Raw genomic sequence first — 19574 nt, 5'->3', positions numbered from 1 at the left:
GATGGAAGTGGGAGTAATATTTCTTAGACTCACACATCACCAACAAGAAAAAAATGTTGCTTTCTTTCCACAACTTTGGGTTCTACCAGGTTAGAGATCTTGATAGTCAAAGAATGAATGCTGTTACCTGAAGGACAACAATGACTCATGAGCTAGAAATTCAGATTGCTCCTGGGCTATTTGGGGCTCCTAATGCCACTGGACAAAAAAAAAGGCATCACTATATTGGCTCAGGTGATCCATCCTGTTCATCAAGGAGAAACAAGAGTTGCTGGTTCCTAGTGGAATTAGGGAGGAGTATTTCTGGGACCCAGGAGATCCCTTCAAGTGCCTTCTAATACTGGCATGTCCAATGGCAAGAATTAATAGAAGACTAAAGCATCTTCTACCTGCAAGGCCAGGAAGTGCTCATGCCCTGCAGCAGTTGGAGGAGGTTTGGATCATAGCACCAGATATAGAATCTTGATGAGTTGAGGATGAAGGGAAGATGGAATGGATAGCAGAGTGAGAAAGTTATAAATACAGCTACTACCTTGTGACCCACTGCAGCATCCAGGCCCGTAGTAGCTACCCATATTTTCTTCCTTACTCAGTTGTGAATACATTTATATGTAAACCAATATTTACCCTCTCCTTTTCTCCTGCTATTTTAGATAGGGCAAATTGGTACCAATTTGCCTTATCATTCTGGTGCATAGGTTACAAAGATGAATTGGGATTGACTCAAGGGAAATATCACCCAGAGGCGTATAGAGACTGCTGAGAATTGGCAGGAGTGGGTGGAGGAGAAGGCAGAGAAGAAGCACGCTTTCACCCGTGTGAGGGAGAGTTGCCTTGTGTTAGGTAGGCTGTGTTGTGCTACTACTGTCATTTGGAAGTTTAAGTGTGGGAAGAAGGGTATGTGTGGATGAGAATAGCCGGAAGGTCAGATGGAGGAGGATGCTGTGGATTGTTTTGCTCAACACTCATTTTAACGCCTTTATGCTCGATGGACTTGCCTTTGTGTACTGTGGAGGTTAGAAAGATAAAAACGGCCTTTGCACCTGGTGTGTTGGATGTAGCGTAGGCTCTGTCTGTAGACCTACCTGCAAGAGTCTTGGAAGGAAGATGTGAGCAAGGTGAGGCAGCCTCCACACATATGGAGACCAGCCCTTCCTGCAGGCACAGCACTGGAGGCATATGGAGGCGGTCCTAGAGTCTTCTCCAAGGCATCGTTGCGCCCTAGGTGCTGAGTGCTGGGAAGCAGAAGCAGTGGGATTTCCACCAGAGCAGCCTGGGGGTTTTGTTTCTAAATCTGGCTGCTGACGTTCCTGGCTCTGTAGCATTGAGCCTTTCCCGTGGTTTTAGTAGATACTCTGTGAGCTGCCTGTTGCGTCTGCTGAGCCCTTTCCGCTTAAACAACCAAGAGGACTTTCTGTGGCCTGAAACCAAGAGCCCGTTAGACACAATAGGCATTCCAGACCGTTTGGATGGATGGGTGAATGAATATGCGATGGAAAATTGGGGGGCAGCTTCCCTCCCAACTAAATGGCCCCAAACTGCAGTCGTTTTAGTTTGTGTTTCTTCTTCTTTTCTATTAGTTTCTCACCTTCCTTCTCTGCCTTCACTCTTCTGCCTCTGAGAGTGCCAACCACCCTCATTTGCGGTGGCTAAACTGCTAAGAGCTAAAAGCTGTGCCCTAAACTGAAGCGAATTCTAAGGAAAGGAAGATTGGGCCATGAGCGAAGGCCTTTCCCACAGAACAAAGCGCATGCGTTTCAATGCATTGGTTCCTGACCACTGTGTTAGCCATTCGGGTGCCTTTTTGGCTCTTTGTCAATAAGCGCTGATGTTTCTAGAGGTTCAGTTACCCCAGACCCTGACACCTTCCTGAATGGAGCACAGTGGGATTCCGTGTTTTCGAATTGGACGGATTTTTCCATGCCTGTCTGTTTCACCTATTTAAGTGATAAAGTTGCCGCCTAAAAAGGAATTTTAAATGGTGAAAATAATGGGTTCAGCCTAATTTGTATTGTATTAATTAAGTTAACTCTATTATTGATAGGCACTTGATGTGCACTGATCATTATCCTTAGATAATCTTCTTTCCCACCATTACTGACCTTTGAGGGGCCCATCGGCTTCTTGCCTTTCTCCACCCCCTTGTGGGAGAAGTCTTTGTGGGAGCTCCCACACAGGGGCATGGCTGAGAGGGTCGCAAGCATGAAGGAGGAGCGTGCTCTGGCACCACTGGTTCAAGGAACCGTGGGCTCCTTACTCATCTTCCACCATGCCCTGCTCTTTGCACTTCTGGATTTCCACATACGACGACCCTTGAATGGAACTGATGAAAGGGGAAATCAGGTTGGTGATGAACTTCCCTGAGCACACAATTGGCACAGGAAGGATGGAGCCGGGAAGTGTCCGTCACGGAGGCCCACGCGGAACCCTTCCTAGAGCTTATTTTGTGTTGCTGGAGTTACCGCTGTGTAACAGCAAGTATCCAGGCGCCTCTAAACGTTCCTGTTCTTGCATATACCAAAAAGCCATGGCCATCGCCAAGGTCAGTGATACTAAATAAATGTAATGGAAGCTTTAACTTCAGGGAGGACTCGGGGGGCAGGATGGGGAAGGGGGTCAGGAAATCTCCACAGTAACAGTTTTTAGTAGCAGGAGACTGATGAGAGTCATTGCCGGAAAAAATGGTGCGAATTGAAAAAGTCATATAAGGAAATGTTGGGTAAACGGAAGCTGAATTGTGGCAGCTTTGAACTTGGAGGAGGGACACAATGGCCTCGTACAGATGTGGGGTCTGAGGGGTCCTGTCTGTCCTTAACCTGCTGGCCCTCTGTTAAAGCCCCCAGACGGTAGGGCGTCTCAGAGAAGATTATTCCTGGAGAACAGCTCACTCCGCCACGTGCCAGGTGGGCTTGGGGAGTAGACCGAAGCTTGTAGGCCACTCTGGTGCATGGTGTGATGTCATGAGTGCAAAGGACTCGGAGCAAAACTTGTGGACAAAACCCTGGAACGGGTGGATTTTAGACGTGCTGGTTGGTGGTCTGGCTGGGCTGCTTGTTCATTTTGATGCAATTCACTACCGAGTGGCTTGCTGTCAGCTGTACAAGCCCAGGAGAGAGGCGGCTTAAGCAAGGGTTTAAAATGACTGCAACCTTAGTGAGTGTAGCAATGTCCCCAGTGGAGAAGCTCCTGCAGCGCGGGGTGGAAGGTCGGTTGACCACACCCTTATCAGCCTCTGTTATGTAACTAATTGGAAACCAACTATGTAATGTGGTATATGTACTATTATAACTATCTTCCATTTTGCATCTTAAATGAGACCAGGACTTGGTTTATTCCGTTAGTCAAATATTCCTTTGTCCTTTAGATATTTGTGCACTTGTCTCTCTCAAAGAGGAAGTTTCTGGAGGCACGCACTGTGTCTGGCACATTGTCATGCACACGTGGTGTCTCCTCCAGTGTCTCAGAGGCAGCAGGAGCTGGTCGGTGATTTGGGGCGTGAGTGAAAGACTTTTACTTCACCCATGGATGACGTAACGCCCCTCTGGCTTTTCCCCCCTCTAGTTGTGCATGTCCGACAAACTGTGGGAGCAGATAGTTCAGTCCGCCTGTGACAACATCTCCCCTGACATGCGGGCCCTGGCCGAGGACATGGGCTGGAGACAGATGTTCTTCACCAACAAGCTGCAACTCCAGCGGCGGCTCCGCAAGAGGAAGCAGAGACAAGAGAGCCAGAGGGACGGTCCACTTTAGGAACACGCTCTCCTCCCTGCAGGGAAGTAGGGGCCAGGCTGGCTTTCTCTTCTGTGTCCAAATCCCTCCTGTTGCCTCTGATTAGGAACGAAGAGGTTTTGCTGATCCAAGGTGCCATCTGGAAAGCACAGGGTATTTGCACACTAACGCAGTGCCCTGCCTGAACCACAGTCCCAAAGTCGTGAGGATCAAATCATGGCCCCAGCACAAGGGCTGCAGGACAGGAAGCCCACAGTCCCCATCTTCCCCTCCCCTGACACCCACAGGAAGAGAGGCTTCTGCTGTATGGAAACAAACAATAAACCATTATTAGCAGGTTTTTATTACATATCTGTTTTATCCAGGCATTGGAAAGGATAGCTGGGTTTTTGAATTTTTTCCTGGTGTTGTGTCATCTGAGTCCATCCATGGAACAGGTGGCTGCTGGTCCCCACAGGGGACTGTGAGGGACAAGGCCCTCCCGGTGAGGGCAGCTGCCTTCCCAACTCTGTCCCGCTAAGTTTGTAGTCAGGGCCCCGTCCTGTGGGCCCAGGATGCTAGGCTCCGTCCCCCGCAGGTAGACACCCTCTGACCTGGCCCTGGGGTGTGGCGAGAGGGAAGTCCAGGCATCTTGTTCGCAGACCTCGTCCAGAGTCCAACTTCCCAGGACTTCACATTATCAAATAAACCCACGAACATTTCTCAGACGGATGCTGCTTCCCCAAACGCATGTGGACAGCTACCACTTTTATTACAAGGGTTTTAAATAACACAGGCTATGGGTAACAGTGAAAACTCGAGTACCGTCTGTGCTCTGCAACCTGGCAGAGGGGTGAAAACAGTACCCTTTTGGGGAAGGAAATTCCACCTCCCCAAGATGGGTTATTGACAAATTGTTTGCTTCCTGCACTCTCAGGATGAGTAAGTTTCCCCAGACATGAACTCACAGCAACAAATCATCTGATGACTCCTTTCAGGCTGCAGTGCAAATGAGTTTTCAACCTCCTGTTGCCTTATTAACCTTATCATTTCTTCTTCTCTGCAACCTCCACTTCGCTATCTAGAAAAAATAATACGTACCTCCCTCCCCCTCCCCATGCCAGAGAAATTTCCTGTGATGCAGCAGGACCTCCCGAAGGGTGCGGAAGAGGTGGACTCTGGCTGTTTTCTCCACCTAAGTCCTTCTGGAATGGCTCCATAGCCATGTCTTAGCGATAGATTTTTTTTTTTTTAATTTTACTAAACCTGTGTTAATATCAAATCAGATTTTAACCCCCATGCACACACCATTAACCCTCAGTCGTAGATTTCCAGAGACATCCGGGGAGCCTGTCATGTTGTATCTCGATTTAGTCTAAGCACAGGGCAAAGATTTACCTGGGGAGGGCCCCAGGCCGCCTACTCTACCCAGGAGAGAGCCTGCCAGGGCAGTGCAGGGTGACTGGCAGGCAGTCAGGGGACACGTGTGTCTGCACCACCATGCTTCTCCCTGAAGTTCCAGACTACACTCCTGGCCAGGTTTTCAGTGACAGAACATAGGGAAATGCCATGCGTGCACAACAATTGTGTGTATGCACAACAATTGTGTGTATGCACAATTTGGTCTGTTGAAGTAACTGTGTAAATATAAAATTACAACTCATTTGCAACATCGATGTGAAATGTCGATAGCTTAAAAATGTCCTGTGCCGTGTTTTATCAACTAACCGAGACTCTGAAATCCTATGGGCATGCCTAATAATCTAGGTTCAGCATCAATCAGTAAGAACATAAATGTAGCCATTTGAAAATTGTTACTATCTCTATAAAATATTCTTAAAATAGATGCTGAAGGCAAATAATTAAAAATGAGTTATTAACATGTTGACTGTGTTAAATAATAGTTAAAATAACATGGGTTACTAGATTATTTCCGTAATTATTTGCCCTAATAATCTGGGTGCCTTATTACTTGGTTGTAATTATTTTTGCCAAACTAGGAACCGTATCATCAGCCTAAAATCTTGCATGGCACCAGCGTCTTTGGCAGTGGAAACATTTTACCCATCTCTGCCTGGCCTCATTTCCTGTGTTAGATCCCACATGACGATCCCATCGGATGGGAGTAGGCAGGATGGTCTTGAGTCTGCCTCTATCGACAGCTTTCATACTCATAGATAAGTCTCCTTTGTCAATGACATACCATTTCAGAGTGAAATGCTGCAGCATTTTATCGTCTTGCTTTTTCTCATCTTTTCAGTCAAAAATGTTTCTACTCTGTTATCATTTACCATTGTAGTTGGAAAAATAGAACACTGTTATTTTCTGATGGTTTATATGTTTTGTGTTATAGAACCATTTATTAACAACAGCAAATGTGACTATTTAATTTATGAACTGAAAGAATAAATAGATTTTACTGTATGTCAGCTTCTATTGCTGCTTTTTTCCTGAACAGGTTGGCATAGGATGTGCATTAAACCTTGGTTATATGGAATCCAGAATGTTTTATTTTACTGAGATTATGATGGGGGACGGGGGGATGCAGGGGTTGGGACAATGCACTAGTCACCACTTATTGTTTTCCGAGCTGCTTGTGTCCAAGATGGTCATCAGCCCTCACTGCTTACCCCAAACGGACTTGCAAGATGCTGAAGAATAATATAAAACAACCTCATTAACAAACAGAAAACTTCAGTGCAGCATAGTTTTTTGCTCTGAGCTTTAGTGTAATGACTTTTATCTTCAGTTTGTATTAAGATGGTAGACTGTGAGAGAGTATCCAGGCTTTTCAACTCTGAATGGTTGGTTTCAACTTGAAATGAATGTCTTTGGATGTTAAAACGTTAAGTAGAGAAGGTACCACCACACTAAAGAAAATGTGCACTCACAATTAAAAGCATAACGTTATGTACTAGGTCATTTTACAAAGTAAAATTAATATCTTAGTTTTAACTACTTATTGTTTTTCTTTTTGTTTTTCTTTTTTTGGTGAGGAAGATTGTCCCTGAACTAACATCTGTGCCAATATTCCTCTGTTTTGTGTGTGGGATGCCCGCACAGCATGGCTTGATGAGTGGTGTGCGCCCGGGATCCAAACCTGTGAACCCTGGGCTGCCAAACCTGAGCGCATAGACTTAACCACTATGCCACTCAGCCAGTCCCTATTGCTTTTTTTTTTTTTTTTTTTTGGAAGATTAGCCCTGAGCTAACTACTGCCAATCCTCCTCTTTTCGCTGAGGAAGACTGGCCCTGAACTAACATCCATGCCCATCTTCCTCTACTTTATATGTGGGACGCCTACCAAAGCATGGCTTTTGCCAAGTGGTGCCATGTCCGCACCTGGGATCCGAACCGGCGAACCCTGGGCTGCTGAGAAGTGGAACATGCGCACTTAACCGCTGCACTACCCAGCTGGTCCCCACTATTTATTGTTTTGAAATGAGATCTTCCACGCATGGGGACAGCATGAGTTTGCCCTTGCAACGTGGAACCCTCAGGGTTGGGAGCTATAGAGGACTTCCTGATTCTCATGTTCCCTCAAACATAGATCTCCATTCAGAAAAGTTATTTTCAATTGGGAAATCTGTTCTACCCATCCAGAAAGCCTTAGAACCATAGATCCATGGTCACAGACTGAGTTGGAATAACCTTAGAAATAACAATAATAAGAGCAGCTTCCATTTATTGAGTGTCTACTGCATACTAAGAAATAAACAGGTAGTAACGAGTTTAATTTTTATAGCAACTCTTGAAGGTAAGTGATGCTATTTCTGTCTTATAGATCAGGGATCTAGAAACTATGGCACAGGTCTCATCTGACGAGCTTCCTGTTTCTGTATATAAAGTTTTATTGAACCACAGTTTATATATTTTCTATGGCCACTTTCATACAATGACAGAGTTAGATAGTCATGATACAGACTGTATGGCCTGAAAAGCCTCAATTATTCTCAGAGAATAAGTTCATTTTCCTGAGGTTTCGTAATTAATAAGAGGTTTCATAACTAATAAAACCGAGAGTCAAGTCTGTACTTCCTGAGTCTGTGTTCTTAATCACAAATGTCACACCACTTCTCCTCTCAGAGCCGACACCACGTTTGACCAGTGGAACTTGCAAAGGTGGTAGGGTTTGCCCAAAGTCACATTTGACATGATAAGGGAGAAGACTTTGAGCGTAATGTCAGAGACCATTCTAATCTAGTTGTCCAGAGAATATCCCAAGCTCTTGATGAACTAAATTATTGCTAATATTTTTAATGATCAAGTATCTTAAGTTCATTTAAGTAATAAGTAAGGAGTAAATTCTTCTTCAAGACCCTCACACACTCTTAGGGAAAACTATGGAAAGGATTGAGTAAAGGAGTTGAATAAGGCACTCTGGTACTTTCCTAAACTCCATCCTCCCTTCTTCCTGCCTCTTTCCACCACTTGGGAACCAGTCCCTCCCAGAGAACTCTTACCTCTTTCTACTTCACCTGACAACAGAAGAGGCTCCCCAGCGCCAGTCTGAGACCGGCAACCCAGCCCCCACTGCTTCGCATTATTGGCAGTCCACGCAAGCTCACCTGTAGCACCTTCAATGCATTGTCAGTGATCTCTGCTCTCTGCCGTGACTCAGTTTCCCTTTCCGAGATGTCAAATGCTGCTGCTTCTCAGTCTCTGCAATTCAACAGCAGCATTCTCTCCCCACCTTACTGATCTCTGAACATCCTGATTCTGGAGACCTCCAGTCCACGTAAGCCACACTCCATCCATTATTATATTTAAGGATAGATCACTAGCTTTAAAAAGGAACATTAGAAATCTTGCTTTCTTTAAAAAGAGAGATTAGAAATCTTGCTTTTTTAGCCCACAGCTGCACCATGAAGCCCAAAGATGCTGAAAAAGACAAAATCGAAATCGACCAAAAAAAAAAAGTGTCAACATGAACCAAAATATGACTCAAAAGGTATCTTTTCCTTGGCTTTATGATGTTAAAATTTTACCTTTCTGGTACCTCTTAAGGTATGGTATCATTTTGAGAATAATCATTCGGAGTTCAAAGAAAAAGGAACTGAATATTTCAACTGTAGATGTGATGAGTTCATTAAAAGCCAAAAAATTACTCATTACAGCTTTTCCAACCAGATGCAAAAGCCACTGAAGTGCCCTGCAGGGTGAGTGACCATACTGTACTGGAGAAAGGACAGAAGCCGGTACAGCTGGCAGTGCTGAATGTCTCCTGGATGGAGAGTCAGCAGAAGAAAGCACAGCAGCGCCACTTCCTAATGATACAGTAGCTTGTCAGATTAAAGATTTAGCTGCAAATGTGAAGGCTGAGCTAATACCTTTTCTGCAGAATTGTACTTTTGTCTTACAAATGGACAAGTCAATAGATGTGGCTGCACTTGCTGTTCTGCTTGTACTCATCGAGTATCACACCAGCTAGTCAGAGATCTTCTACGTGAAAGCTTGGAAGCAAACACAAGCTGTGCTCAAACATTCAAAATACTGAATAACTTTATTGACCCTCATGGGTGTTGATGTTTGCTCTGATGGTACAAAAGCAATGGTGGGGAAAGCAAGTCAAAGCAACGACGCCAAAATGTACCGGAAGTCATTGTATTTTTCCCCACTATGTGCTGTTGTCAAGTAAGGGCCAGATTCACTTGATATCCTTGATGAAACAGTAAAAATGATCACCTTTTATCGAGTCTTTACCCTTGAGTCCACATCTTTTTAATATTTTGTGTGACGAAATGAGAAGTATGCACAAAGTACCTCGCTGCAAACTGAAGTCCGATGGTTGTCTGGAGGAGAAGCACGTGTGTAGCTGAGTTGCAAACTGAACTACTGCTTTTTTCGTGAAATGCTGTGTCTATGTTTGGCAGACACGTTGAAAATGAGGCTGTCACTTCAAGGAAAATGACTGCAGTGTTTGTTGCCAGTGATAATATTTAAGCTTCCAAGAGGAAATTAGAATTTGGAGAAATTTATATCAAGCTCTGTGAGCTTGTCTGTCCACTTCTCAACTGAGATTTAATTCACATACCATAAAATTCACGCTTTTAAAGTATATAATTCAGTGGTTTTTATATATTTACAAATTTGTGCAACCATCACCATTATCTAGTTCCAGAATATTTTTGTCGCTCCAAAAAGATGCCCCCTGCCCATTAGCAGTCACTTCTCATTCCCCTCTCCTCCTGGGCTCTGGCAACCACTAACACACTTTCTATCTCTACAGATTTGCCTGTTCTGAACATTTCATATAAATGGAATCACACAATAACCATGTGATTTTTAAAAAATATTGTATGAAATATCAAAACAAAAATATCCACAATTATCTGAAAAGACTATTAAAATACTCCCCTCCTTTCCCACTACATATAGGTATGAGGCTGAATTTTCTTCATATATGTCAATTAAAACCACGTATCACAACAGATTGAATGCAGAAGCAAATACGAGAATTCAGCTCTTTTCTATTACGCCAGATATTAAAAAACCTGTCAAATATAAAACAATGCCACTATTCTTACTAAAATTTTTTTGGAAAATATGGTTACTTTTCATAAAAATGTGTTATATTAACTCAGTAGGCTCATTATTGTTATTTTAAAATGAATACATAAGTATTTAAAAAATTTCTCAGTTTTGCTAATATGGTAAATATCAATAAGGATATAGCCCACAAAAACACAAGATCTTGGGGTGTTCATAGGTTTTCAGGAGTATGAAGGGGACCTGAGAGCAAAGAGTTGGAGGACTATAAATCTAGCACGTGGAGTGTGTATCTTTCATCTAAGTAGACACACCCAGAGATAGTTCTTCAACCATTTCATTGAACGTCTCTGTGTCTTTTATTCTATCACAGTTTCATTTAAACAGATTACGAGTCAAATTTCCTTTAGCTTTGTTATCCCATTGCCACTTTTAGAGCTCTGCGATAGCAGCGTCCTTCTACATGCAGACTACTGGAGGGTGAGCACTTTGCATAGCCTACCTTGTTCTTATAGAAGCCCAGCTTACACCTGTTGACTGGAAAAGGACCATGGAAGCAGAAAGACTTAGTAGAATAAAAATATTATTATACACTGTGAGGGCTCCATAGATAGTAATTGACCAGAATGTTGTATAAAAGGAAACAATCAATGCAAGAGAGTCAGGACAAGTATTTGAAATTGACTGGACTATTTTACTCTTCAATATGTTGAGTGGGTTTCCAATTTTAGTGTGCGTAAGAATCAACTGACAAGCACATCCAAAAGGCAGATTTATTGGCCCCATCCCCCAAGATTCTAATTCATTAGGTTTTAAGTAGCCCCAGGAAGGTGCATTTAAAATAATTTTGGACACAAGTTTTAAATGAAAAAACCATTATATGCATAAGGAAAAAAGTCAGACCCACCCCATGCCCAGACTTCCCTCCCCAGAGCCAACCACTGTTAATGTTTTCTTGTTTCCTTCCAGAAATGTCTATACAGGTAGAAGTCATTCGAATAAGCTTTTTTTTGTTGTTAACAAAAACATAATTGGGAGCACATTCAACATCTTTCATCTTGCTTTTTTCTTTTAGCCATATATCTTAAACAGTGTTTTCCAATTTTACGTATGGATCTGTCTTTTTAAAAAAAGTTGTTGTGTAATAGCATACTTTAACAGATCCCTATTGATGGGCATTTAAACTGTTTCCAGTCTTTTATATAACAAACAAATCAAATGATCTTTGTTTGTTTGTCTTTGTTCATATGTAGGAAAAAATTTTAGAAATGTGATTGCTGGATTAAAAGGTATGTGTGTTTTGAATTTAATAGCTGGACTTGGCATTTCAGTTGCCCTAGATGCTTCTCTCCAGGTGGTTCTCTGACCACACCTGGAGAAAAACTCTTCCAGGGGAAAGAACCAAACAGATAAGCATCGGTTGCATTTTAGAAGTTTTCCCCTTAAGGCCAAGAAAATAGAGATTTTATACAAAAACTCACCGACCATCTTTAAAGAGAACAAAATTTATTTAGTTGTATGTAAACAAAAATTACTTGGATATGTGAGGGGAAAACTATAAAGCACATAATATAAATATACAATTAACCCTTTCTAAAATCTCCAAAGAACTGTAAATAATAACATTTTGAACAGGAAACATTAACATATCTGCCGTAATTATAGCATTCTCTTTTATTGTGTTGTCAACATGAATATTGCAAGCAGGTTTTACTCTATTTTTGTAAAATGGGAACTTATGATTTGGTAGAAACGATCACTTCCATAAACACAGTAAATCAACAAACAACGGCATAAACCGAAAGTGAGCAGGTCTAACTTGGGTATAACTAAAGCCAGGTTGTTGGATAAAAAGTTCATATTTATGACACACAACCAGCAGGACGAGCATCAAGACGCGCTGGCTTTAGCACCATTCAAAGTATGTAACACCGCCTCTTGTTAACTTGGTGTTGTCAGAAAACGAGAGTAATGAAGTAATGTAGTCAGTTTTAAAACACACAACATGTTTTTCAATCTACTCATCCTAATTTTATAGTAAATAGAGAGAGCATCGCCTTAGCTTTAAAGATTTCCTTTATCAAACTAGCAAGCTGGGTTCTTTAACAGCAGCCAAAGCAGTGATGATAACAAACAAGTCATTGTTGAACCAAATGGAGTATGACATGCAATTTATTATCTATAATAATTTACAGGCAATTCTTGACTCATTGGAGGTAATATCAAGGGTGTATATTAGCGATGCTTTTGTTTCTCCTTTCCATTAGCTGCCTGTTATTATTATTGTTATCTTGGTGGTCCTTTTCATTACACAACCCCTCCCACTAGACATTACGGCAGGAAATAATGGAGATGAAACAGAATGGAAACTCGTCCATGCAATCACTTGTTAACAGCTGTGAAGAGTTTGGTGGAGTAAGACTGACGCCGCTGGATAAAATTAGGCTTGGGGTAACATTCTGTGACTCCAATTACTGGTATCATTTCTGCCTCTAATTACCAAGGATAATTGAGAATGGTCTGTGCTCACTTTAGATAAATTTGACCCAAGACACTAGCAACAATATTAAAGGATTTTTGTGTCTATGTGTGATGAGAAAATTGTGAGCAGAAATTTAAACAGTTCTAAAATACGTGTAAACAAGGAAGGCAGCCAGGAATTTCAAAATGATTCTGGGAAGAACATTCTGCAATCTGAAAAATGTTTGGCTTAGAAAAATAGAGATCTCAGATAAAGGAAGAGCATCATTTGACGTCATGAGTCACAGTTATCTTCTGGATGAAATCAATCAAGAGAACTATTTTTAAACTGTGCTGAGCTCAGGCGGATGAGTTATCTATATAACAACAAGAGGGACTGGAGAAGGGCTGTTTGTTACCACTACTCCAATGTCAGGTGCAGACATCCAGACCAAGGGCATTCTGGTATTACCCTCACAACTTGATAGTCTTACATTTTGGATTAGTTACCTGCTTTACAAATGATTTAACCACCAACTTTATATGTCAACCAGCAGTTAGATCTCTCTTTTATTTATTAGGCAGGAGAAACTCAGAAAATTTTTTTACAGGCCCCACATCATGCTCATAAACTAAGAGGCCGATGATATGAATAAAAGTGCTCGAATCATAGCCCTTGACTCACCGGTTGTGTGCATAAATATGACTTTTGCTAAGGAAATCATTAGTATTATTTATTAAGGTTTTGCGTCAAGATTCAGTTTACAACTGGAAAATATTGTATTAGAACTGATAGCAAATGCTTTTCTTAGAGGAAGATTTAGAAATTGTGCTCCCTAGCTGCTGAAGTCTTGCATAAAAATATAAACTGTGTTTCTTTATTTGTACTAAACGTATTGCCTTTGAAATTAGAGCCCGCCTTTGTTTCACACCAGTAGATTAACAGCTCCCTGGAGCAATTCCTGAAATCTGGTCACATTCTTATTCTTAAAACCCATTTATCTGTAATCTTTCCAGGAGAAGTCAGATACTTTACTATTACCTTACGAAGAAGTAGTCAGGTTGAAAAGCTTTTATTCCTTGTCTCTGTTTTAAAAGCTGTATCTAAAACCCTAGTTCCAGGGGACAACAAGAGAGAATAGTTTTTATAAGGGCATTTCTACCAATTATGTAATGGGCTGTCTTCGAAGGACACTGCCATCTCTAAAACGTATGTAGTCCTTATACCCTCCAGCATTGCTCCTCCTCAAACAGAAAGGCAGTGCAGCTTTCAAATGACAATGACAATGACATTTACAAGTGGCAGTGCCAGTTACCGTACAAAGCACTTTCCCACGATACGTCATAGGTCCTCACAGCAACCATGTGAGGTAGCGAGAGTATCACAAAGAAATCTTACAGGAAACATAACAGGACACTAAACATGTGCACCATCCATGTATTTTTTTCTGGATTGTTCTATAAATCGAAGACATGGCTGAATGAGTAAAAAGAGTATCCCCACCATGTAAAGTAAACCACACATATAGAAGGAAAAATCATACTTTTGAGTGATGTCGTAGATCCACCCTACAAAACAAAAAAGAATATATTCAGTGTAACGTCATTGATAAAAGTCAAGAACACAAAGCAGGCATTTATTGCTACTACAAACATTTCTATAAGAATTTATTTATGCATCATTTAATGCCCAAAACATTTCATTTAGCTATTTTTAAGTCCAGGCAATGTACGCTACAGTTCCTGTGCCTGGGGATGGCTGCATTTATCTTTTAAGCCGCTAGGATACTTCTTAAGGCACTGAAACAGTAGCTGGCTGATCCATGGAAGGAACCTTCTGGTTCTCAGCCCTCTGAGGTAACTCTCAGGCTGGCACAAAAAGCCAGCAGTGAAAAGTAAATCTAATGATTTCCTTTTTTCACAAATATAAACACGAATCTTTTCTAAAACCTTCAAAACTCTTCTGAAGAAGTTTCTAGTACGTATTTAAAACGCTGAGCAGAAGACATTTGAACTTTCATTCATTCTGAAGTATTTGAGGGTCAACATCTGTTCTAGAAAGAATCCAATTTTCCAGGTTTTATAAAATCCACATTTACAGCTATAAAACTTTAATATTTATGTTTATAAAACTTTAAATTGCCAAAGCTATAGGCTTAAATGTTGACTAAAGTATCAGTTCTTTTCGAATATTTTAATATCATAATCTAATACTGTCATAGAATAATCTTACTAGGTACTCTATAAAATACTACTATATTGCATGGATTCCAAGATACCATAAATTATATGATGCACCTTTATCTTATGTATCAATAAGAAAGACACATCCTTGTCAAATAAAATATGACTCAATGTTTTCTCAGGCTTTATCAAATGCATTCCAAAGTCAGAGATGTTAAAATGTGAAAAAAAGTCTCAGAAACTATGAAATATGATGTTTCTTTTACTTGAGTGATTAATTCTAAGAATCAGTCCCATAGCATCGTCCCCACATAGCCTATCATGTGAACTGAGAGCATTAAACCAAACATTTAATAGCATTAAAAATTTATAATTTTTTTAACCACTCAAAAGCTATGAACTGGATATACTTTAAAAGTTAGTCAAGACGTTGAGTTTGTTATTTGATATAAAAAAGAAGAAAATATCGGACTCTTTAGATGTGGCTTAGTAAAACGTTCTATAATCTTTTCTTAATCTTCAATTGGAGATAAAAGGGACAAATAAGATTAAACATACAATCCAAAAACAATGATTCACCTTCAGAATTGAATCAGAGAGGCACAGTGACATTGACACATGAACAAAAATACACTCAACTTCGGCTCAATGTCACCATTTGTCAACTGTGGACCAACTGTGAATGAGGAGGAAGTGAATGATGCACTTGCAGATAAAGCAGAGTGGTCTGTATCTACAGGCAGAGTATATTAGGGGACTATCTGTAAGCTACAATTTTTTTTAAAAAATCAATAAATATAAATGAGGTTCTCACACTCCACTCATCCCACATGGAAGCCGACCTTGTCATTTTAATAGTTAAATCCTCACTTTTCATGTGATCAAGTACTTGAGAGTAGAAATGATGGCTCTAAATAACAAACACCGACAGCTGAAACAAGTTGGACTACCGTCGCTGCTGAGCACGGATCCCAGAAGCAGGACAAAACCCTAACTGATTGGAAAATTTACTTGTATCTGGTTCAGACTATTTACTGTCTCGTGTGAAGTGGTTGAGTATAAGCTCCAAGGCTCTGTGATGTGGCCCTTCCCATCTCTCTCCCTTGCTGCCCAGAACTTAGCCAAGAGCACAGCCATAGTGAATGTTTTGGAGTTTCAAACACATTTCTCTTGGCTCCTTGTCTGTACATGTACTAGTCCCTCTTCTGGGGGACAGGAATAAGCACCATCACCCTTAGAACACCCTAGCATCTCTTTCCCTCCACTCCATCCTCCCTCTTGTCTCTGCTGACTATAGATAGCCCCCAACTTACGATGGTTTGACTTAGGATCTTTTGACTTTACAGCTGGGTGAAAGCAATATGCATTCAGGAGAAACTGTACTTCAAATCTTGAATTTTGATCTTTTCCTGGGCTAGCGATATGCAGTACGATCCTCTCTTGGGATGCTGGGCAGTGGCAGCAACCCACAGCTCCCGGTCAGCCAGGCGATCATGAGGCTAAACAACTGATACACTTACAACCATGCTGGACCCATCCAACCATTCTGTTCTTCGCTTTCAGTACAGTACTCAATCAATTCCATGAGATAGTCAACACTTAATTATAAAATAGGTCCTATGTTAGATGATTTTGCCCAACTGTAGGCTAATATAAGTGTTCTGAGCACATTTAAGGTCGGCTAGGCTAAGTTATGATGTTCAGTAGGCTAGGTGTATTAGGTGCATTTTTGACTTATGATATTTTCAACTTACAATGGCTTTATCAGGACCAAACCCCATTGTAAGTCCAGGAAGAGCTGTATAGAAAATGTCTGCTAAGTATATTACCTATTACTACAACCTCAAATTGAATTGATTATATTTTAAAGTCTTGCATCTTTCCCCTAAGAATAGAAATGTTTGTACAAGTGTCTTCACACATCCCAATCTTGAAAAGTAACTCATATGTCAATTTTTTAAAAAGCGCCCCCAACTTCACCAAATACTTTAACAGTACAAATTGGAGGAGTAGTCCTAAATTTTATGTTAAATTAATCCCATAGGTTTCTCCAATCTACCTTTATGGTTTATTTTTAAGTGATTCTGGATCCTGCCATCTCTCTTTGGCGCCTGTTTTAACATTTTCCACTCGTCTGAACTCAACCCAGTCCTGCGCCAGATGCCAAGCTGGTCAGGAGAGAGCCCTGTACCACACGCTCTGATCCTCAGGACATGTGGACACAACTCTTCAGAGAAAAGACGTTTCTGACAAGCTGCCCACCTCCATCATCCTTCACCACCTCTCCCTGCAGGTGTGACCTCGGTTCCTTGGTTTGGAGCCTGGGATCCTTGGCAACCCAGATCTAACCATCCATCAAGTCAACAGCTTCCAAGTAAAATCTGGTTTCCTATGAAAATGCATTTCCTTTCCTTTGAGTCTGTCCAATGAGGAATGATAGTTGTTTTTCTTATATATTAAATAAGTGTTCTTAGCTCTTGGTGAAAAACATTGCAAATTGTTGTTAGGGCTTTATATTTTATATGAGTGGAGGAGAGATGTGTAGACTCTTGGTCAGTCCAATCTAGTGGCCGAGTTTCGCTATATTTTACACTGGAAACATCTAGAAACGCATCTACTATTATTACACCTTTAAAGGAGATGGACTGAATGCCTGGCAATATTATAAATAAATTAGATCAAGCAGTTCATGCTGCTAAACGACTTGGTTGAAGTGTCTGTTCAATGTCTTTGATTGCATATTTTTCTCCTAAATGGAATTGTGTGATTGTCTAACTTGCTACTAAATTGTACCAGATTTTTTCATTCCAGTAGAAATTGCTTTGAAAAATGGAAAACACATTCATTTCTAAGCCCATTGAAAAAGAAAAAGGTAATGTGAACAGTAATTTTCCTTGTAGCAAAGCCAGCTAAGTAATCATTTCTAGCCCATCTCGAATTTCTAGCAAGAATTTAATGTGGTTATTTAGTCACTCATATTGCCAGTCACTTCTGAACAACAATGCATAAAAGCCTGATGCATCTTACTGCAATGCTGGCTCCTTGGCCTGGAAAGTCAATGAATTAAATACAATGCACTTAGCCAATGACGTGGTTCAGCATTTCTTAGTGCATGAGTTCAGTGGAAGGAGAAGAAACTAACAAACAAAAAGAAGGAAAGGCCCCTTTAGGTTGCTGGCCTGGAGATGCACAGCAGAACACTGATTTTAGTGTCCCCATAGCAGCATCAGATGCACATTCATAGAAGGTTCTTAACCATTAACACCGTGGTTACTACCAGCCATGTGGATCACATTCAGCTACAGAATCCACTTCTAGGGAGGAACCTTAAGCAGGCAGAGATAAGACCTGAGGACGCAGGTCTGGGTATAACCCCCTCTCTTCTAGTTGTAATTCCTTTCTCTTCCACTCAAGAAAGTGCACTAGGATGCAACTGAGTGAGAAGCACAGGACCACAGGAAGGGGATAAGGAAACCATGCTGCTAAATGTCGGTGTTTTAACTAACATTGATCATGAATTCCTTACACCGCACCTCACAGCTGTGTTTTGATGCTGCTATTGAAATCTGATGGATCAGCATAAAAATAACCCTAGACTGACTGTTAGAAGCAGAAAGTGCCCCCGGATCATGTGAAGAACCATCAATGACACATTCTATTTCCACATACAATATATCTGAAGGACCTCCAACAAAAGGGTAGATGAGCCACTGATAACGTTCCCGTCCCCTGAATGGATATTTCAGTTTAACATCTCTGGAAGGTACCATTGGTTGACTTTTGGTTGGTACAAAAAAAACCTTTTGGTTGTACCAACCAAAAGTCAACCCCCAATCCAATTCTTTTCTCCTTTCCTTCCTCTAGTACAGAGGCTGGAAAGTAAAATGCTCCAATTCTCAGTTCCCCTTCAAGCTTGGACTAGCTGTGTGACACAGTTTTGGCCAATCAGATATAAGTGGAAGTCTGCTGGGACTGAGCCTTTCCTTATCTCCTCCCCCTTGTTATAAATGAGGATGTAGTGGCTGGAACTACTGCAGCCTTGTGTGACCAGGAGGCAACTGGCATGAGGAAAAGGCCAAGAGGATCTTGGAGACATGGTCCCAATACTGTCTAGTCCCTGAACTCTAGATTTCTGGTTATGTGACACAATTAAGTCTCTTTTAAAGCTACCATTGGTGGGGTGTTCTCTTATAGCCAAATGCTTCCCTGATACAGAATTCTATACAGTGAGCTTACTGAGCAAGTTCAGACTTTTCAGATGCCAATATAGTTTGTCTCAGTGCCATACTTATTCACTATTCACTAGAAATGCCGTGCCTGCATCTCTGTGTACGGGCAGAGAACAGGAGCAGCTTGACCCAAGAGATGCCCCATATGTAGCCGCTGGGTTTCCTAAAGTGATTCTGGCCTTAAACCTTTAGTCAGCCCATGCCCGTGTCATCAGCTGTATAGGCAAAAACCCACGATTTCTTGAACTTCGAATTCTAGAGGGACTTAAAACCGAGTGTGTTGACACAGGCCCTCTGCCAGCAGGGTCCTAGGACAGGAGATGACCGTAGGATCTCTACAGACACTGGGAAGGAAGGGTGGGGGGAAGGCTTTGTCCCGCATCCATGGGGTTCCCCAGCCACAGGAAAGAGTTATTCCTGCAGAGGATATGAGACTAAAGGACCAGGAGGGGCCATATGAGCAAGGGGTGGGGGCATCTGAACCGGTGAGGCTCCCCCAGGTTA

General features: G+C 41.5%; 2 protein-coding genes across 2 annotated transcripts in view; one reads left to right on the top strand and one right to left on the bottom strand.

Annotated features, from left to right (window-relative positions):
• FBXO36 (F-box protein 36) overlaps positions 1 to 6113 on the top strand; it is an 85578-nt gene extending 79465 nt beyond the window's left edge. Inside the window, exon 4 of the mRNA XM_046643532.1 lies at positions 3562 to 6113. Coding sequence (XP_046499488.1) covers positions 3562 to 3750 — 189 coding nt within the window. The 3' untranslated portion in view covers positions 3751 to 6113. The remainder of the gene's footprint in view (positions 1 to 3561) is intronic.
• Positions 6114 to 11721: 5608 nt separating this feature from the next.
• SLC16A14 (solute carrier family 16 member 14) overlaps positions 11722 to 19574 on the bottom strand; it is a 31420-nt gene continuing 23567 nt past the window's right edge. The window contains exon 5 of the mRNA XM_046643871.1: positions 11722 to 14226. Within this exon, the coding sequence (XP_046499827.1) occupies positions 14075 to 14226 (152 nt within the window). The 3' untranslated portion in view covers positions 11722 to 14074. The remainder of the gene's footprint in view (positions 14227 to 19574) is intronic.

This window comes from Equus quagga, chromosome 17, assembly GCF_021613505.1.
Source record: "Equus quagga isolate Etosha38 chromosome 17, UCLA_HA_Equagga_1.0, whole genome shotgun sequence".
Taxonomy (NCBI): domain Eukaryota; kingdom Metazoa; phylum Chordata; class Mammalia; order Perissodactyla; family Equidae; genus Equus; species Equus quagga.
This window is presented reverse-complemented; position numbering and strand designations above follow the sequence as displayed.